Here is a 19,242-nt window from a genome sequence, read left to right on the forward strand (position 1 = left end):
CCCCCAACTTCACATTCCCTATCTCCAGCAGGGCAGCACCAGGCAAGAGGGGATAAAAAGCTCTTTATTTGAACCTCCAGGGTAGGGCAGGGCCCTGGCCTCTTTGCCAGAGAGCCCCAAAGTTCAGTTTCCCTAAGCTCAGGGCCAGGTCCCAGCCACACAGTCCAGCTGTGCTCCAGTGGCAGGCGGGTCAGACCTGCAGGTTGACAAAGGGTGCGAAGCCCGCCATGTCCTGCAGCAGCACCAGGGCCTGGTGCAGCGGCGGCTCCACGTCGATGTCCACACCGCGCTTCCGCAAGCGGCTCAGGCTGGACTCGGCCACGTGGTGGCAGTGCCGCACCCGCAGCGAGCGCAGCGCCGGGCAGTACTCTGCCAGGGTCCTGAGGGAGGAGCGGGGTGAGGCCAAGGGCACAAGGCCACCACACACACGGGCACGCACTGCGGGGCAAGGGTCAGGGCCCTCGGGTGGGCTCCAGCTCCCAAGTCCAGCTCTGGCCAGCTGGGGGGCATTTTTTTCCCTTCCATATGCAAAAGAGGAGGCCTGGGCTGGGGTAATTGCCTCTATGCCTCCAGGGTGCCGGAGACTTCCTGTCCCTCAGCTCCGCCCAGGCCTCTGACTGCCAGGAACCGACTTCCCAAGTGAACTCTCCTAGTGTGTAAATTCTGGCGCAGAAGTTTGTAAGCTGCGGGCTCTCTGGCCTAGGCAATCCAGAGGCCTTTCCTGTTCCGAATGAGGGTGCCATGGTTAGCAGGGAGACGCAGAGCCCTCTCTCAGCTGGGCCCTGTGACAGCTACAGCCCGAGCGATCGCCCTCCTCCCACCTCACCGCCCCCCGAGGCCCCGGCACCTGACGCTGTCGCTTCCCACGCGGAGGCAGCCAGTGAGGTCGAGGTGCTCGAGTTGTGGGCAGTTCCGAGCCAACTCCTGGACCGCGGCGTCCCCTACGTTGGCGTTTACCGCCAGAGAGAGGCTGCGCAGGCCGGCGCCGCGCCTCTGCGCCAGGTACACTATGGCTTCGTCCTTGAGCTGACGGCAGGCGGTGAGGTCCAACTCCTCCAGGGCCGGGCAGCGGTCGGCGAGGCCACGCAGCGCTAGCCCGTCCACCCAGTCACAGTGCGCGAGCGACAGTCGCTGCAGGCGAGGGCAGCCCTCGGCCAGCGCCCCCAGCGCGCGGCGACTCAGCTGTCCGCAGCTGGCCAGCGCCACACTCCGCAGCTGCGGATTCCGCGCCAGCACCGGCACCAGGTCCTCGTCCGACAGCCATTCGTGACACGGCGCCAGCGCCAGCTCCTGCAGCCCCTCGGCGTCCCGCAGCAGCCGGGCCAGTGCGGCCCGCGGGATCTGCGGACCCACCTGCGGGAGGGGAGGCACTCCGACTTCAGCCCGTCGGGGAGGGACGGACGCTGCCCCTCCTGGCAGCCGCCTGCCCTCGGGTTGGCCACCTGCTCTCCCAGGAGAGTCCAGGCTCCTCTAGAGTCGCTACCCAGTACTCGCCGTCGGGAGTACTCCCTGCTGGCCTGGATCGCAGCCGGGCAGCACTGGCGGCCCAAGGGGGTCGGGAAGGGCAGCTAGTGGGGCTGGCGGCCGGCGGGAGGCGGGGCGGGGCGGGACCCCGGCGAGGGCGGGACTCCAGCCGTTAGCTCACCTGAGCCGCGTCGAAGCGGCGCAACCCCGCCAGGTGCAGCTGCACTAGCGCCCGGAAGGCTCGGCTAACGCGCTGCAGCCGGAGCAGCTGGCACAGCGGGACCCGGTCCAGGACGTGGGGAAGCAACACATCTTCCCAGGGCAGGTCCAGGAGCCTGCGCGTAATGGAGAATTGGTGTTTCCAGGCCGCAGTTACCTGCGAGTCTGCCTCCGCTGTGCTCCCACACCCCGGCTCCCAAAGACGCCCCCACACTCAGCCTTGGCTCAGCTCTCCTCCCCCGAGTGTCCCTTCCTTCTTTGGGCCCCTCCAGTCCTCGGTACCTGACGGCTCCGGGCTCTCGCTCCCCTCCGGAACGCTCCATTGGTGGCTCCGTGGGCTGTCTACTGCGCGTGCGCAGTACGGCCTCGCTCCGGCCTGGAGCCGCCGCGGCGAACCCGCCTCCTTGGGCTGTAGAGACAGGCCGATTCAATCGAGTGCCGTCTCACCGAGGCTCCTGTCAAAGCTTTCCGGATGGTCCCCGAAACTAAGGCGGAACAGACACTAGCTTAACGTTAGACCTCGCCTTCTCCGCCGCAAGGCTTAAGGCCCGAAGCTGGAGAGCGCGGCGGGCGCCAGAACCCTGTTTCTGTCTCCGTCTTGAGCAAGTAGACGCCTCGGAGTGAAATGGTGATGGGAGGAGTTGGCAAGGCCAGTCGCAGAAGGGGCGGAGCCAGGGCTCCCAGGTGGCCGGCCTTTCCTACCCTGGGGTCGCGTTTAGCGACTGAACCACCGGGAGGGACTCGGTGGTACTTGTTGAGTGCCTGTGACATGCCGGACCCTTACGTGTGGCACGTAGTAGGTACTCAGTAAGTAAAAAACGCTGAAAGCACGAATGGATGGGGCGAAGCTAGGGTTTCTCTCCCTTCATCCAGCCGACTTGTTCCAACCTCCCGTTCCTGGTTCACTGTGAAGTACAAAGGCTGCCAGCCCTGCCACGCCGGGACAGCGTGGCGCGGGGTTCACCCCGAGGGACACAGACGTAAGGGATGCCAGGAAGCATCGCCTGTTACATCTACAGTCCCTTTCTTCTCCCGCGATCTAGGATCCTAGGCAGAATGGGCAGGGGTACGGCTCCTCTGCCGGCCCTGAGTTTAGCTGCAGAGTCGGGCTGGACCCCCGCTGGGACGGTGACGCCCGGAGCTCTGGACCCAGCCTGTGGACTGTCCTTTTACCAGGTCCCAGGTCCTACTTCAGGGTCTGCTCTGGGCAACGCTGGGGATAGTGCTTTCTCCCCACCATTCCCCGCGTGGGTGTGGGGGCATGTGAAGGAGGCGAGGGCCACCGCCATCTCCGAAGGCCGCGCACTCCTGTGGTGCAACCACTTCCGCAGCCCCTTTGTAACGAAAATTGCTTCCCTTTCCTTTCCGCATCACTCGGGCACCTCGGCAAGGTGGGCAGGTCTGTGCTGTCATTCCATTTTAAACACGGGGAAGTCATGGAGGCAGGGTCGTTACTGGGTCCAGGATAGCAGGAATAACTTCTAGTGTTCCATAGCATAGTAGGGCAGCCATGTTACTATGACAACGATGAATTGTATATTTCAAAGTAGTCAGGATTGTGAATGTTCCAGCAGTGTTTGAGGTGATGGATATGCCAGTTACCCTGCTATGCTGATTATCACTGCGCGTTCTATACATGTATTGGAATATCACAGTGTACCCCATATATACGTACAATCGTTATGTCAGTTAAAAATATTCAGGGAAACCGAAGGGACTGGAGAGGATCTGTTGTCCAGGATCAGGCCGGTCGGGAGTAGAGAACCCAGACATTCAGGTTCCCCCAGAATTCCTTCCACGCTGCCTCGCATACAGGGAGAAGGGAGAAGCCAGCGGCAGGCAGGCCCAGAAGAGGGTCGGACTGGGTGAGGGGCTTGCCGGCGCTTCTTCCTCGGCGGAGTCGCTGGGAGGACTGACCTCTGTAAAGATAGAACTACGTGAACGCGCATCGCCTCTGGCCACGCGCCTCCTCCCCTGCCCCCCCCCCACCGCTTTGTTCGCGTTTGAGCGCCTGCGCAGTGCGACAAATCTGGCGCTGTCCCCTTCAGCACCACGCGGAGTCCGCGCCGCCCCTCCCCGCGGTGAGCCCCGCGCGCCCCCGCCTCGCACGTCCTCGCGCCCCCGACCGCCCGCATCCACCCCTTCTTCCTTCTGAGGTCACCACCTACTCACCCTGGCCTTCCCAAGAGAGTAGCCATAGTAGCTCGAGCGGCGCTTCCCTCTACGCAGGACGAGGGGACAAGGGCTGCCTGTCCCCCGCTTGCTCCACTCCCGGGGTGATCTCATCTAAGCTAGCTATGGGCGGACGGGACGCCCAACTCGGGCAGCAAGGAAGTTCTTCCTGAAGTCTGACTTAGCATCCGTCCTACTGCATTCCGGGCGTGCGGTCGGGGCTGAGACTCCCGGGTCTGAGACTCAGAATCCCGGAGGGTTCGAGGCGCTGTTGCCTACATCTCCTCCCATAGGCGGCCGTCTCCCGGATTTAGGGGGCGGGTCCAAGCCTTCACCCGTACGGGGTGCCTGGCGCGGCCGCGTGCTCGTGGGGGCGGGGGCGCGTGTGGCATGTAACAGGTCATGTGGCAGCCTCCGAGGGACACGCGTGGGGTCTGGAGCGGGCCACGCGTGTGCAGCTGGGTCCGACCAGTGGTTCAGGGGGCGGTGGACGACAGGGACGTGGACTCGAGCGGGGCGGGGCTCATGAGGATCTGGGGAACAGAAGCAGGGGTTCCAATCGCCCTCCCCCTCAACTGGGGCGGATCTTAGGTTGGCGGGAGAGCCCATCGGGCACCTAGCGACGACGGGGGCTGGCAGCCTCCGGGACTCGGGACCCTGGGAGAGGGCGGGGTGGGGGGTGGGGATTAGCGTTGCCTGAGTGGCGTGCATCGGGGGAGGAGGAGGGACTGAGAGGCGGGCGGGCCTGGAGCGAGCGGGAGCCGCGCTGCCTTCACAGCTGAGCTGGGCCCAGCCTCTCCCCTGCCTCTCCTCGGTCCCAGCTCCCGGCGAGCAGCGGTGAGTACAGAGGTGGCTCTGCTGAGTGAGGACTGCACAGGGGATGCCCTGGGCCCCCGTTGAGCTTCAGGAACCTGCCTGGCAGGATTGCTGCTCCCGACCTCTGCCTCTACCCTGCCTTGCCCCCAGAAGCCCTATTACCCCACTGATGGCCCTCTCGGGCTGGACAAGATCCGTTAGCCACCCCGGGGAAGGCAGCAGGAAAGGGATTCGGGGCAGTTTTCCCTGCCAGAGACTCGGTGACAGGTGGGAGGGGGGAGGGGAGGGTGTGTGTCCATGCCTGAGTCTGTGTGTAAATGGTAAACGTCCCTCTTTATAGCTGGGGGGGGGGGGGGGGCTGTGTCCAGTAGGTTTCTGCATGTGCCTGATTTACCTGTGTCTGTGTGCACTGGGTAGTGAGAGGCTGTGTGTAGGTTTGTGTGCCTCTTTGTGTGCTCCTGTTTGCTGATGGTGTGTGTGTGTGTAAGAGAAGTATGCGCCTTTCCATTACACACATATTTGTTATGACTGTGAGTGCATGAGGGTGTGTCACTGAGCAGTGTGTGCCTGCATCCGTGTGTGCCAGGGTGTTGCCTATGAATGTGTAGAACTGTATCCCGACATGTTGGTCCTTGTGTGTGTGTGTGCACGTGTGTGTGCATGCATGTTTGTACCTGGATGTGGACCCATTCGCACCTGTGTGGTGAACAAGAATGTTCTTTGCCATGCAGCAAGTATGGGATGGGGGGGGGGGCTGCTGTCCAGGCCTCCCTCCCCATCTCCCGTGCCTTCAGCCCATCCCCGTCCCCGGGTAACCCCTGTTCCTCCTCCCTCTCCTTCCAGGAGGCCTGAGTCCCCCCACCACCTAGGGAGGAGAGGGAGCTACAGGGGGCCCACGGCTGTATGCGAGTGACATTCCTGATCCAGAGGGTGGGGTCGCAGCTGCCCTCACACCAGAAGTAGCTCTAGAGTGCCAGGGGACTCTGGGCTCCCTCAACTTCTGAACTGGCTTCCTCTCTCCTCCCAGGCAGGACAGGAACCAGGGGCCTGTGGGGTGGGTCATATGGTTTTCTCAGGCCTCCATGGAAGCAGCCCCCAGGGGTGGGGTCTCTAGGCCCGTGTTCCCAGTGGGGGCTTAGGTCCCTGATACTCGGAGGCTCCAGCCAGCGTTCCCCTCCCTGTTTGTGCTTTCCTGCCCACCTAACTCCCTAGCACTTCACCCCTTGCTCCCTTCCTCTCTTGCAGGCCTGTCTGAAGAGCATGCAGCCCCCTCACTCCCCGCCTGGCCTCGCCATCCCTGCCCCCCCAGCCTGACCCCCGGCCCCAGCATGGCCCAGGGTGCCATGCGCTTCTGCTCGGAAGGCGACTGCGCCATCTCCCCACCACGATGCCCTCGCCGCTGGCTCCCGGAAGGCCCAGTGCCCCAGAGCCCCCCCGCCAGCATGTATGGCAGCACAGGCTCTCTGCTTCGGCGAGTAGCAGGTCCAGGTCCCCGAGGCCGGGAACTGGGACGTATGACAGCACCCTGTACACCTCTGCGTGGGCCCCCCTCACCCCGTGTGGCTCCCTCGCCCTGGGCACCCTCTTCACCCACTGGGCAGCCTCCACCAGGGGCCCGGAGCTCTGTGGTCATCTTCCGCTTTGTGGAGAAGGCCAGTGTGAGGCCACTGAATGGGCTACCAGCTCCTGGAGGCTTGAGTCGGAGCTGGGACCTGGGTGGAGTTTCTCCTCCCAGACCCACCCTAGCCCTTGGGCCTGGCTCCAACCGGAAGTTGCGGCTGGAGGCATCCACATCAGATCCCCTCCCAGCTGGACGAAGCTCGGCCCTTCCTGGCAGCCGGGACGCTGTCCAGGGGCCGCCAGTTACATCCCAGGTTGGGGCAGATGGCCTCTACTCCTCTCTCCCCAATGGCCTGGGGGGGGCCCCTGAGCACCTGGCCACGCTCTTCCGAGGACCTGCTGACACTGGATTCCTGAACCAGGTATACAAGCTCCCTTGGACTCCCAATGAAGAGGCAAGACTTGGGTCCCTGTCTGGCTTGGGTGTGTCTGCTCCACTCTGAATCCTTTAATTTGTCCTAAATCTGTCTCTTTCGTGCCCTTTGTGCTGTCCCTGTGTCTCTGGACCTCCTTCTCTTACATGTTTTTATTTCTGTTTCTGTCCCATATTCTTGTGTCCTTTTATGTCTGGCTCTATCCCCGGGTGCCTGTGTCTCTCCCTCCCTGCTTGGCTCAGGGAGACACCTGGCCCTCCCCTTGGGAAGCCTCCTCTCGTGCCCAGAGAATCGCTCGAGCCAAATGGGAATTCTTCTATGGCTCCTTGGACCCCCCCAGCTCAGGTAAGGCTTGGAACTGAAGTGAGGTGAACAGGGCAGGGTCTTCCCCTTGGCAGCCAAAGCATGCTAGGGAGCCTTCCCTCAAACCTTCCCCAAATGGACCCTGGGCTCCTGAGGCAGCTAATGCCTCTCCAGGCCTCAGTCTGCCCATCTGTGTTATGGTGCAGCCTGGAGGACAGGGGCCAGGCTAGGCACCAGGGGTAGCAGGTGGTGGAGGGTGGGGATGATGAAACACCGGGGTCAGTCCTTGGAGGGGCCCAGGAGGCTGGTCTCCCTCAGGCTCCTCAGAGCTGTCCAACACAAACTTGGTTTGAATAAGCTAACTTTGTAGTGGGGGTGGGGGGGGATGGTTGCTAGACTGAAAGAACTTCCTGCCCATGTGAGCAGAGCAGGATCAGGATGGGGGCCAACACCACTGACCTCCTGACCAGCTGCCTATGCATACCACAGGTGCTAAGCCCCCAGAGCAGGCCCCCCCATCCGCAGCTGGGGCGGGCTCAGGGCAGAGCTCTGGGGTGTCTGTGGGGCGAGCAGCCAAGTGCTCCGAGACGGACCTGGACAAGGTGCCCCTGAGGTGCTACCGTGAGACTGACATCGATGAGGTGCTGGCCGAGCGGGAGGAGGCTGATTCAGCCATCGAGAGTCAGCCGAGCTCTGAGCGCCTGCCTGGCACTGCCCGCCCACCTGCCCCACGTCCTGGTCCCTGCCTGGGCCCTGGTTCCAGCTTGGGCAGTGGCGATGAGGATGAGGATGAGGCAGGCGGGGAGGAGGATGTGGACGACGAGGTGTTTGAGGCCTCAGAGGGGGCCCGGTGAGTGGGGGAATGGAAGGGACAGCGGCTTGCTCCTTCCTGCTGACCCAGAGGTAGTGGGGGGGGGGTCAAAAGGGACCAAGGACAAGATGAGAGTAGAGCAGGGGGTGCTGGCAGGGCAGTTGTTGGGAGCAAGAGTTTGAGACAGAGGCCTCCGGTCTGGCAGGGCTCTGGAGATGGAGGAGCGCCTAGAAGAGCCCTGGAGGGTTGGGGGCAGCCAGGACAGGGGAGACGGGGGTTGGGGGCAGAGTCAGAGGCCAGAGTGCAGCCAGGAGAATGGGTTCTGGCAAGAGGGTGGGGAGCATGTCTCTGTCTCACACCCCACGGCAGTGTGGAGCCTCATCTCCTAAGATGTTACCAGAAATAGAAATGGGATGGCAGGAGGGAAGCGGATCAGGGGAAAGGAGGAGAAAGGGAGATTAGCAAAGAGGGAGGGAGGGAGGGAGGGATTGGGCGCTGGGGACGGGTAGGGCTGAATGGCTTCTCAGGGGGTGAGGAGCCTCTGAAAAGGGGGTGATAACCTCCTTGACAGAGTCAGTCTGTGAATTCAATGAGACCTGTGCTCTGGGCCTCTGACCGGAGATTTCTCCCTGCCTTTGCAGGCCAGGGAGCCAGATGCCTCACTCTGGGCCTCTCAAGTCACCTGTGCCCTTTCTTCCTGGGACCAGTCCCTCAGCGGATGGGCCTGACTCTTTCAGTTGTGTGTTTGAAGCCATCCTGGAGTCACATCGGGCCAAGGGCACCTCCTGCACCAGCCTTGCCTCGCTGGAGGCCTTGGCCTCACCTGGCCCAACCCAGAGCCCCTTCTTCACCTTTGAGCTGCCTCCCCAACCCCCTGCCCCCCGGCCCGACCCACCTGCTCGTGCCCCACTTGCCCCTCTTGAACCGGATTCTGGTACCAGCTCCGCTGCCGATGGTCCTTGGACACAGAGAGGGGAGGAGGAGGCAGAGCCGGGAACCAAGCTGGTCCCGGGGAGGGAGCCCCCTAGTCCCTGCCACTCGGAGGACAGCCTTGGGCCGGGGGCAGCACCCCTTGGCAGGTGAGTAATCCTTCAGGCCCCAGGCACAGCTGATTTAAGGGGCAGCTCCTGAGCGTGGGGACGCAGTTTGCATTCCTGATCCCTTGGTAGGGATAGCCAGGGGATGTGGATGCCTGTTTTGCCATTGGCTGTGGGGGGAACCCCTCACAGAAACCCCCTGGTCTCAGATTCACTGATCCGAGAAACCGTGATTCAGAATTGAGGATTCCCCAGAGACCATCCTCCTTTCTCTCCTGGAGGGCCCCTGGCACCAGGCAGATCTCCAGGCCGCTTGGAATTCTTGTGATCTTATCCTCACACAGCCTGGAGGCTTCTCCAAAGACGCAGCCACCAGCCTCTGCCATCTCCCCCCTCTCGTGGCACCCGGCCCCCACCCAGTCAGACGTCTCTCACCCTGCTCCAGGAAGTCCTTTCGCAGCCTAACCTTTCTGCTCTTCTCTCTTGCAAGCTACCCTCTCAGTCATGGAAGCCATGGCAACAGGAGGGGGTGGCCAGGGAGACTGGGTTGCCTAGCAACCAGGAGTTTCCGGCCTCTGTCTCTGGGGTGACAGGTGGCTTTAGGAGTAGAGCAGCTGGGGTGGGAAGGGAAGGGTAGGAGAAGAAAGGGAATTAGGGGTACACCCTGACCTCCATCGTCGTGGCCCCAGAGTCTGCTGCTTTGTGGGTAGATGGAAGCACAAAGGAGAGACTTCTTTCCCTGAAAGGCAGGGCCTGGGAAGACTTGGGAGCAGGAGGAGAAGTGCTCTCCCATCTTTGCCTGACCGTTCAGCATTCCTCTCCTGCACCCCTCCATCCCACCCTTGCCTGTATGCTCTGTGTGAGGATGGGGACTCTATACCTAACAACAAACTTAGGAGCTTTGGGGGGTGCAGCCAGCACTCCTATGGCAGAAAGATGGATGTGGTTAGATTTGAAGCAGGACTTCCTTCCATAGAGAGGACTGAGGATGGACTAGGCTGATGGACAGAACCTGTACCATTATCTTGCCCTGGAGAAAAAAAATGCTTTGCCCATGTCCCTCTCTCCCCTTCTCTGTCTTATGGGTCTGGAGACAGAGAGAGGGTCTGGATGGGCTTTGAGGGCTGGTGTTCCACCCTGGCAGCGAAACGCCTCTGAACCCACTGGTGTCTGACTCGGACTCAGAGCTGGACAGCACAGAGCGGCTGGCTCTGGGGAGCACAGACACCTTGTCCAACGGGCAGAAAGCGGATCTGGAGGCCGCGCAGCGCCTAGCCAAGAGGCTGTACCGACTAGACGGCTTCAGGAAGGCCGACGTGGCCCGGCACCTTGGCAAGAAGTAAAGCCACCAGGCTGGCACGGAGGAGGGGGTGGAGGGGACGCATCCTGGGGCATCGCCTCCACATCTTCTCCATCGAATGCCCCCATGTCTCTAGGCGACCCCCCCTTCCCTTGACGCCTCCTCTTGAGACCCCACTTGTCTCTCTGCCCCACCCATAGCAATGACTTCAGCAAACTGGTGGCTGGCGAGTACCTCAAGTTCTTTGTCTTCACGGGCATGACGCTGGATCAGGCTCTCAGGTGGGTGGTAAGTGCTGTGAGAACAGCCCTGCTCTCCAGGCTTGGCGGGCAGGGCCCCAGCTGTGCTTCCTTTGAGCCCCCTCTGTCTACCCTAACATCGCCCTCTTCAACTGGGCATGGCCAAGGGCCAGGGCTGCCTGCAAAGTGGCCTTGGGTGGGGATGAGCGCTTCCTCTTCCTCCCTCCCAGGGTGTTTCTGAAAGAGCTGGCCTTAATGGGTGAGACCCAGGAACGGGAGCGTGTGCTGGCCCACTTCTCCCAGCGATACTTCCAGTGCAATCCGGAAGCCCTGTCTTCAGAGGGTGAGAGGGTGGGAAGCAGGGTGGTCCTGTGGGGTCACTGAGGCTGCTGGGCTGGGCACAGGGGTAGGAGCGTGCTTGTAAGCACATGACCATGCATGTGTGCAGATGGTGCTGTCTACACGGATGTTGCTGGAACTTTCCCTGTAGGCAGGTCAATAGTGCACTGTGAAGAGGCAGGTGCCAATGCGTTTGCACACAGCTGTCCTGCAGACAATGCTTGGCTTGCGTGGGGCTCGGAGAGGCACTCTGGGAGCCAGGGAAGGGAGCCTGAGAAGAGGGAGGGGTCCTTGATGAGGGGTCTGTTAGAAAGGAGGTCTCGGCTGGCCAGGGTTCACATAGAAGGTTAAGGTGTTGCTGTGGGCCAAAGGGAGTTTCAATAGCGGATGGGCTAGAGCCGGGGGTAGGGGGTAGGAGGAGTTGGGGGGGGCAGGCTGAACGCGCGCCCGCTCTTCCCTAGACGGCGCCCACACGCTGACCTGCGCCCTCATGCTACTCAACACCGATCTCCATGGTCACGTGAGTGGGGGCGGGCGGGTGCTAGGAAGATAGACCCCGGTGCGGAGACTTCTTCAAGGCCTGGGAGGCCCCGGGGCCCGCAGGTTCACAGGCCTCTGCTGCCTCCCTTAGAACATCGGGAAACGCATGACCTGCGGAGACTTCATCGGGAACCTGGAGGGCCTCAACGACGGAGGCGACTTCCCCAGGGAGCTGCTCAAGGTGGGGGGCGGCGCAGGTAGAAGTTGCCAGAGGGGAGGCTGGAGGACCCAGGCGGCGGCTGACTCGGAGGGAGGGGCGGGGTGGGGCTCGCCGGCCCCCGGCTCTCGTGACTCAGCCTGGGGACCGCCCCCTCTCCCTGCCCCCACACGCGGCGCTCCCGGAACCTGCGCACGCGCGTGCAGTCGCGGCGGCGCGCGGCGGGGGAGGGGAGCCGGAGGCCCCCGACCCCGCTCTGGCCTCTGTGGGCTGCCAGCCTTGGCACTGCCGTGGAGACGGTGTGCCTGCTTGCGGCTGGCGTCCACAGGCACACCGCGGCCCACTCCAGGGTGTACAGCCACAAAGACCTAACTGCGCCGCTGCGCTGGAGGGACCCCGGAGGTGGAGGGGCCTGAAAGGGACAAAGGCTCTTCCGAGGTCTCGGGCTCGAGCTGGGCCCAGAGCCCGGATGTCAGGCGCCGGTGTGGGCGGGCCCTCCAGGGGTCAGAGACACTGGGACTGGTGCAGACCCCGAGGGGAGCAGGGCGGGACCCGGCCCGCGGAGCACTCCTCCCTGGCCAGCAGTGTTTCATCCAGAGAGGTCTGGGCCCACCTGAAGAAACCCCCAAGATTGAAAGGAAGGGGCTATGGGCGCCTACACACATGAAACTGTACAGGACGACCCCGAGCGGGGCAGTGGCTTGGGGGTGTACCCGAGCAGTGCTGGCCATCGAGAGCTAGGTTGTCCGCGAGTTGGGGTGTGTGCTTGGGTTGAGCTGCGTCGGTGAAAAGGGGTCGGCGTAGCGAGGGTTTGAATGGCGGGCTGTGCTCGTGCGTTACTGAGGGCTGGTGGTTCCGTGCGCGTGCGAGCCGGGGCCGCTGGGTGTTTGTGTGTTGGGGTGGACATCCTCGAATTGGCTGGCTGGCTGATGACAGAAGCCGGTGAGTAAGGTGTGTGTGAGAGTTAAAGGTTGTAAAGTGCGAGGTGTGCATCTGAATTTGTAGGGCCTGTGGCTTGGGGTGAGTGGGTGGTGCGTCTGGTTAGTTGGGGCGTATTCCTGAGAGGGGGGTGTATGTACACGGGCGTTTCAGGGTACCTGCGGGTGGGCTGCGGGGAGCCAGAGCTATTCCGTGGCTGTTGTCATCCAGCCCCGTGCACCCTCTCCCTCGGCGGAGGGGAAAGCACCGTGGGGAGGCGGTTCGATCCTTCCGCTAGCCCCCCCACCCTACCCCTTCCACCCCGAGGAACCGGGAGCCAGCTCCTGGCCCCGGGGACAGCCCGGGCCGAGCGTCTCCCGTGCCCCCGGCCAGTGTCCCCAGGGCCGCCCACCCGCGCGCAAGCGCCCCCACTGGCCTCCCCGCCCTTCCCCGCGGCGGCGCGCCGAGGGCCCCCTCGCTGCCGGGCGCCTCCGTTGTGCGCCGTCCCCGCCCCCAGCCCGCGCCCTCCCCTCGCCGCCGGCGCCCCCCCTCCCCTCGCGCCGAGCTGCAGAGCAGACCGCGTCGCCGCCGCCGCCGCGCGCTCCGTGCGTCGGTGGGAGCCGGCCGGGCCGGGCCGCGCCGCTCGCGCCGGCTGTCGGGGGAGCCGTCCGCGGGCCGTCCGGGCGGTCCGGGGGCGGAGGGCGGGCGGGGGCATGGCCGGGGGCCGCGGCGCGCCGGCCGGGCCAGCATGATCGGCGTCAACAGCATCCACAGCAGCGCCGGGCGGCTGCGCTCGCGCTCGCTGTGCTCCGTGCGCTACGGGCGCACCCACCGCGGCGCGGAGACCCTGTGCTACGGCTGGCCGCAGCGCTCGCGCAGCCTCAAGCCCGTGCTCTACACCGACCTGGTGGTCAGCCGTCTGCAGAGCCGCAAGAAGAAAAAGGCGGTGAGGGCGTTGGGGCCGCTGCCCACGCCAGGCTCGCGGGCGGCAGAGGGGGCGGCTGGAGAGGGGCGCGGGCAGCGGCAAAGCCGAGGTGGCCATCGGTGGGGCGGAGGGGGAGCCCAGCAGGGGTAGAGCTCATGGGCAGCCAGAGGTGGGCACGGGCTGACCGGGGAGGGGGCGGGAGGGCACAGACCCCTTGAGCCCAGGTGTGCCTAACAAACCGAAGAGTTTGGGTGAGAAAAAGGGATTTCTAGCTGGGACAGCTGGGAGCGTGACACTAGGGGCTCAGGGCCTTGTAAGGAAGGTGTGGCTGTGGGCCAGAGGGCTTGAGCCGGTGCAGGGACGGAGTAGCAGGCTGGAGACAGGGCTTGCAGGTTGTCTTGGTGGCCACTTCAGCTTCCTGGCCAGAGTTGAGCAAGTGAGCATTCAGGGTGTGAGCTGTGCTGGGTTTGGCCAGGTCTGTGTGTGCTGAGAAACTGTGTTGATTAGCATGGGTTGTGCTGTGCGGGGGCCGGAGGCTGTGGGGTGTACCCACCCCCAGACAGGGTGTGCTCAGTGGGAAGCTGGCTAACCTTGTGGCTGGGCACGGCTGTGGGCATTGCGAGAGTCGCCGATCGCGGTGTGTTGGAGAGAGTGGGGGTGCTGTGTCCCATCACGGGGACGGCACCGACGTCACCACTGCACCCAGCTCACATGCAGGCAGCATCACACGCCACACACTTAGCCCAACACGCACATGCTGGGGACACACCCACTCACAGACAGGCTGTTGGCAGCACCCCCACAGTCAGAGGCACTGGCATGGACCCATGTGCCAGACCACTTCCAGGAAGAGGGGTAGGCTGCACCACTCCTGGAGCCCATTCTCTGCTTCCACCACACCAAGGCCCCAAATGTGCCCCAGGCCAACTGCATGGAGGAGAGCTGATTGGCACAGGTGCCTCCGGGAGGGTTGGGGTGGGTCAATACTGGGAGCTAAAACCCTTGTATCTTAGACTGCTGTTCCGGAGTGTGCACGTGGGCAGGAGGGGGACCACCGTGGCATTTAGCTTGGTGGCAGAGGCCTGAGCGTGTCAGCCATCAGGGTGTGTTCTTTATTGGCCGAGGACAGAGCTGAGAGGGGGTTCCCTATCCTGGGGCCTCAGTTTCCCCATGCACTCTGTGTGGGTTTATCATGTGGGAAGGGCACATAGTTAGGGCATGGAAGTTTTTCAGCCAGCTCTTCCGCATTCCCCGGGACGTGCTTCTGCCCAGGAGCTGAGTGGGATAAGCCCTTGGTAACAATACAAAGAGTAGCAACACCGTTACCTGTGCGCCAGCTGCTGCCAGGGTGCCCTGTGCTAGCTGCTGCGTTCATTCCTGGCCACAGGTACCTGGCCCAAGTCCTGCGTTCCGGGGTGTTCTGGGGGCCTGCGTCTTAGGACTCCACTCCTCAGCCAGTGCTTTCAGTCGTTCTAATCTGCTGCCCCTCCCTCTTAGTTCTCTTTCCTCTCCCAGGTTGGGAGGGAGGGCTCTGAGCTCTGACATCGGGGTATATGGTGGACTTCTTCTCAGGACTGACCCACACCCCCGATTTGTCTCCCCTCCCCAGGCCTTATACAGCTCCATCAAGAATGAAAAGTTGCAGTGGGCCATGTGAGTCCTGGACCCATGTGGTGGGGTTAGGGATGAGAATGGGCATGGGGTAGGGGTTGCCCGGGGAGGCCCCGAGTCCTGGGGCTGTTGGGAAGGCTAGGTGGGTGAGGCTGCCTCACATCCTTCTTTGGTGATGCCTGCCTGGGCTTAGGGCTGTGTTTTGTCTCTAGCGGTTGTTATGACAAGCTGGGTTGGGACTGGGGGCGGGGAGGCCCCTGGCAGCCCTAGTCTCTGGAAGCAGGGCACTGACCAGTGACGCAGGAGGCCTCCCTCAGGTCCTAGAGACCCCAGATGTCACAGAACGAGGAACCATATTCTCTGCTTGGCAGCTCCCAGGAGAGACAGGGAGGCTCAGGATAAGTCTTGGAAGAATCCAGTCTGAGGAGGAGGGTCAGTTTCAGCCTTGAGGGCTCCAGTCTGAGGGCAGAGTCTTCCTTTAAGCACCCAGAGATCACTCAGGCTGCAGCCACCTGCTGAGTCCAGTGGCTGTGCGGTTTAACCGGAAGCCCCCAGGCTTTGAGTGAGAAGGCAGAAAGAGGAGGCAGAGTCTAGGGTTGGGGGGGGGGGGTCAGGAAAGGCTTTTTGGAGGACTGGGACTGAGGCGAGTCTTGAAATGGAAGCACTGGGAGAGAAAAGGCTGAGTTGGCAGAGGTGTGGTAACTGGAATGAGTGACATGGGGGGAGCAGGAGGAAGCAGGCCTGGCTGGGATGGGGGGTGCGAGGAGGACGACATCGCTGGAGACATAGGATAGGATTCATGTGGAAGGCAACAGACAGCTCCTTTTGTTTTATTTTTTAAAGATTTATTTATTTATTTGAAAGAGTTACAGAGAGGGAGAGGGGGAGAGAGAGCGATCTTCCGTTTGCTGGTTCACTCCCCAGATGGCTGCAACAGCCAGGGTTGAACCAGGGTGAAGCTAGGACACAGTTTTGTCTGGGTCTCCCACATGGGTACAGGTACCCAAACACTTGGGCCATCTTCCGCTGTTTTCCCAGGCCCTTAGCAGGGAGCTGGATTGGAAGTAGAACAGCTGGGACTCAAAATGGCACCCATATGGGATGCTGGCATCACAGGAATTGGCTTTATCCAATACGCTACATTGCCCACCCCTACTGCAGGTTTTTGAGCAAGGGAGTAACAAGACAGAATCCAATTTTTAAATTATTTATTTAAAAAATGTTATTTTTTTGTTTATTTTTAAAGATGTTATTTATTTATTGGAAAGGCAGAGTTACAGAGAGGCTGGAGAGAGAGAGAAAGGTCTTCCATCCACTGGTTCACTCCCCAGATGGCTGCAATGGCTGGAGCTGGGCCAAGCCAAAGCCAGGAGCCAGGAACTTCTTCCAGGTCTCCCCCATGGGTGCAGGGGCCCAAGGACTTGGGTCATCTTCCACTGCTTTCCCAGGTGCATTAGCAGGGAGCTGGATTAGAAGTGGAGCAGCCAGGTTCTGAACCAGCGTTCATATGGGATGCTGGCATCATAGGTGGAGGCTTAACCTGCAATGCTACAGCACTAGCCCCAAATCCAATTTTTTTTTTTTTTTAACCTGACAGCTATCAGGGCCTGAAAACCAGGATGTACTGAGGGAACTGTTAGGAAGCTATGCTTTTCTCGCATCACCATTTAGTCATCAAGTTATGCGAAAAGCCTGGTGCTGGGTGTGGTTGAGACAGAGCAGAGTCAGCCATGTGTCTGCGTTGCAGAAGGCTGCGTGCAGGAGTGGAGAGGAGGGGCCTGGGACGTTTGCTGGGAGAGACCGCTGTGGCCCTACTCTACAGCGCTCTCATCTGAGGGAGGGGCTGTACTGTGAAGGGGGAGCCTCAGATTGAGGGGCTCCCCAGCACCTCCACACACGTCGGGATTGAAGGGGCTGTGGCTCCATGGCCAGCCCCCTCTGAGGCTCTCTCACCTGCAGAGACGAGGAGGAGCTGAGACGCTCTCTGTCTGAGTTGGCCGACCCCAACCCCAAGGTCATCAAGCGGGTCAGCGGGGGCAGCGGCAGCAGCTCCAGCCCTTTCCTGGACTTGACTCCCGAGCCGGGCGCTGCTGTCTACAAGCACGGGGCCCTGGTGCGAAAGGTGCACGCAGACCCTGACTGCAGGAAGAGTACGTGGCCAGGCCTGGAGTAGGACCTGGGGGCTGGGTGGGAGCGGGCCTGTGCCCGGTGCCCCTGACTGTTTCCCTCCCCTCCAGCACCTCGGGGCAAGCGGGGCTGGAAGAGCTTCCACGGAATCCTCAAGGGCATGATCCTCTACCTGCAGAAGGTGCGGGGCGGGCCCTGTTCTTTGGGCTGGGGAAGGGGGTGGGCGAGAGGGGCCAGGACAAGACGGGCACCCCCTGCAGGAGGAGTACCAGCCTGGCAAGGCCCTTTCAGAGGTGGAGCTCAAGAATGCCATCAGCATCCACCACGCCCTGGCCACCCGCGCCAGTGACTACAGCAAGAGGCCCCACGTCTTCTACCTGCGCACAGCGGACTGGCGAGTCTTCCTCTTTCAGGCCCCGTGAGTACCCTCCTCCTCCTGCCCCTCCCATCCTGCTCCCTCCCTTTGTCCCTGGATGGCCTCATTCCTTCCCAGGCCATACCCTGGTCCAGGACTGCCATTTCTGGACACAGACCCTGGGCCCAGGTTCCACAGGGCTGTGCTGTCTTCCCCAGGAGCCTGGAGCAGATGCAGTCCTGGATCACTCGCATCAATGTGGTGGCCGCCATGTTCTCTGCACCTCCCTTCCCAGCTGCTGTTAGCTCCCAGAAAAAGTTCAGCCGCCCCCTGCTGCCCAGCGCTGCCACCCGCCTCTCCCAGGTAGGTAACCCCAGCTGGGCACACCTAGTTGCTTTGGAGCACCTTTTAAAAATTTTTACACATATGCAGTATGGGCTACAGGGACCTTGACCATGCTCCCCTCTGGCTGCTAGGAGGAGCAGGTGCGGACCCACGAGGCCAAGCTGAAGGCCATGGCAAGTGAGTTGCGGGAGCACCGGGCTGCCCTGCAGGGCAAGAAAGCCCGCGGCAAGGAGGCTGAAGAGCAGCGGCAGAAGGAGGCCTACCTGGAGTTTGAGGTAAGCCTTCCTGCCCGGGCCCTGGCTCCCACACACGCTCAGACTGGGGCTAGGGCACGGGCCTGAGTGAAGGCAGCAGGGTGGCCATGGGCAGGCTGCCTAATCTCTCCGAGCTGCGGTTTCCTCTCCTGTAGAACGAAGCTGACATTCCACACCCACCAGGGTCCTGAAATGAGAGATCTGCCAGGTGCTTCGTTTTCCCAGTTCCACCGAGGCTCAGGAAGTGTCAGCCCCGGGGGTCCACAGAGGGTCTCCAACCTGCTAGGGGATCCAGAGGTGGGCAGGCACCTGCCATCCTGCCTGCTTGGCGCCCCTCCCTGGTCCAGGGGCAATGGCATGGGCAGGTGTGGAGGGCCTCTCACAGTCTGTGCCCCTCTGCCCCAGAAATCCCGTTACGGCACCTACGCTGCGCTGCTTCGGATCAAGCTGAAGGCAGCGTGCGAAGAGCTGGATGCGGTCGAGGCAGCGCTGGCCCAGGCTGGGTGCGCCGAGGACGGACTCCCTCCTTCTCACTCCAGTCCCTCCCTGCAGCCCAACCCTTCCAGCCAGCCCCGGGCTCAGCGTCACGGCTCTGAGCCTCGGGCAGGGGCAGGCAGTGGGCGGTGGAAGCCCTGAGCTGGGGGTGGGAGCGTTGTGGGGGGGCGGTGCCTGCTGGGCACCTGCATGACATGGCCCTGCCTGAGCCCGGGCCGGCCGCGGGCCACCCGTGCAGGCCTCCTGGCCCAGGGCCCGACCGCGCCGGACGCGGTGTCCGGGGCAGGGCAGGGCTGGGGCATGGGCCTCAGGAGCCAAGTCTGAGGGCCCCTCCGAACCCCCTTTTTGTGATAATGTTTTGCACTTTTTCGTACAGGGTGGGTGGGGGTGGGAGGGTCCAATGCCCTTGAACTTTTGATGCTTTTTTTTTTTTTTTTGTGGGGGAGGCCTGACGATGTTTCTGCTTTCTGCTGAGACTACCCCCACCCTGACACCAGCAGTCCCCCTCCGTCCTGGGGTCTGGCTCAGGCAGAGGCCAGGAGTGGGGCTGAGCTGGTTCCCCCCCTTCCTCCCCAAGGGCTCACCCTCTTTCCAGAGGTGGAGGAAGGGAGTCCGCGCCAAGGCCCTGTTCATGGGCTCGGGCAGCCCGGCCTGCTCCCCCTCCTGCCAGTGGGCCCTGCCCTTTGTACAGCCTCCGCCCCCATTAAAACTGCTCGGAATTGCTGGCTGGGCCGCCGCCGCCGCCTCTTGTCTGCAGTGCCTGGCTCAGGGCCAAGGCAGGTAGCTGGTTCCAGGGTTCTGAGGCACATTGGACACGGCCA

General features: G+C 62.5%; 2 protein-coding genes across 4 annotated transcripts; one reads left to right on the top strand and one right to left on the bottom strand.

Moving 5' to 3' along the window:
- Positions 1-46: 46 nt before the first annotated feature.
- Positions 47-3,377, bottom strand: FBXL15 (F-box and leucine rich repeat protein 15). Of its 2 annotated transcripts, XM_008270409.5 has the most exons (5): positions 3,359-3,377; positions 1,966-2,092; positions 1,646-1,799; positions 848-1,353; positions 47-380 (listed from the first exon to the last, which is right to left on the bottom strand). In XM_008270409.5, exons 2-5 carry the CDS (start codon positions 2,004-2,006, stop codon positions 191-193), a joined length of 891 nt encoding a protein of 296 aa, XP_008268631.1. In that variant the 5' UTR covers positions 2,007-2,092; positions 3,359-3,377; the 3' UTR covers positions 47-190. The 2 variants fall into 2 exon arrangements, with proteins under 2 accessions (XP_008268631.1, XP_051679517.1); XM_051823557.3 differs by lacking the exon at positions 3,359-3,377 and having other exon boundaries at positions 1,966-2,305.
- Positions 3,378-4,553: 1,176 nt separating this feature from the next.
- Positions 4,554-19,148, top strand: PSD (pleckstrin and Sec7 domain containing). 2 transcript variants are annotated; one of them, XM_070057320.2, is made up of 17 exons: positions 4,554-4,692; positions 5,917-6,653; positions 6,908-7,010; positions 7,458-7,818; positions 8,421-8,858; positions 9,961-10,155; positions 10,317-10,397; positions 10,586-10,698; positions 11,156-11,214; positions 11,326-11,415; positions 14,844-14,887; positions 16,805-16,995; positions 17,083-17,153; positions 17,233-17,390; positions 17,546-17,690; positions 17,804-17,947; positions 18,332-19,148. In XM_070057320.2, the coding sequence occupies exons 2-17, from the start codon at positions 6,000-6,002 to the stop codon at positions 18,560-18,562; spliced, it is 3,078 nt and encodes a 1,025-aa protein (XP_069913421.2). In that variant the 5' UTR covers positions 4,554-4,692; positions 5,917-5,999; the 3' UTR covers positions 18,563-19,148. The 2 variants fall into 2 exon arrangements, with proteins under 2 accessions (XP_069913421.2, XP_069913422.2); XM_070057321.2 differs by lacking the exon at positions 9,961-10,155.
- Positions 19,149-19,242: the final 94 nt, after the last annotated feature.

The sequence above is a fragment of the Oryctolagus cuniculus genome, chromosome 15, assembly GCF_051225735.1.
Source record: "Oryctolagus cuniculus isolate XC-2025 breed Fujian yellow rabbit chromosome 15, ASM5122573v1, whole genome shotgun sequence".
Classification (NCBI taxonomy): Eukaryota; Metazoa; Chordata; class Mammalia; order Lagomorpha; family Leporidae; genus Oryctolagus; species Oryctolagus cuniculus.

Bases quoted from the DNA above. Each gene is read 5' to 3' on its own strand.
- FBXL15 (XM_008270409.5), bottom strand. From the start codon at position 2,006: ATGGAGCGTTCCGGAGGGGAGCGAGAGCCCGGAGCCGTCAG. The intron at 1,800-1,965 runs GTACCGAGGACT...CATTACGCGCAG, and splicing joins CGAGAGCCCGGAGCCGTCAG to GCTCCTGGACCTGCCCTGGG. The intron at 1,354-1,645 runs GTGAGCTAACGG...CCCCTCCCGCAG, and splicing joins GCCGCTTCGACGCGGCTCAG to GTGGGTCCGCAGATCCCGCG.
- PSD (XM_070057320.2), top strand. From the start codon at position 6,000: ATGGCCCAGGGTGCCATGCGCTTCTGCTCGGAAGGCGACTGCGCCATC. The intron at 11,215-11,325 runs GTGAGTGGGGGC...TGCCTCCCTTAG, and splicing joins ACACCGATCTCCATGGTCAC to AACATCGGGAAACGCATGAC. The intron at 14,888-16,804 runs GTGAGTCCTGGA...TCTCACCTGCAG, and splicing joins GAAAAGTTGCAGTGGGCCAT to AGACGAGGAGGAGCTGAGAC.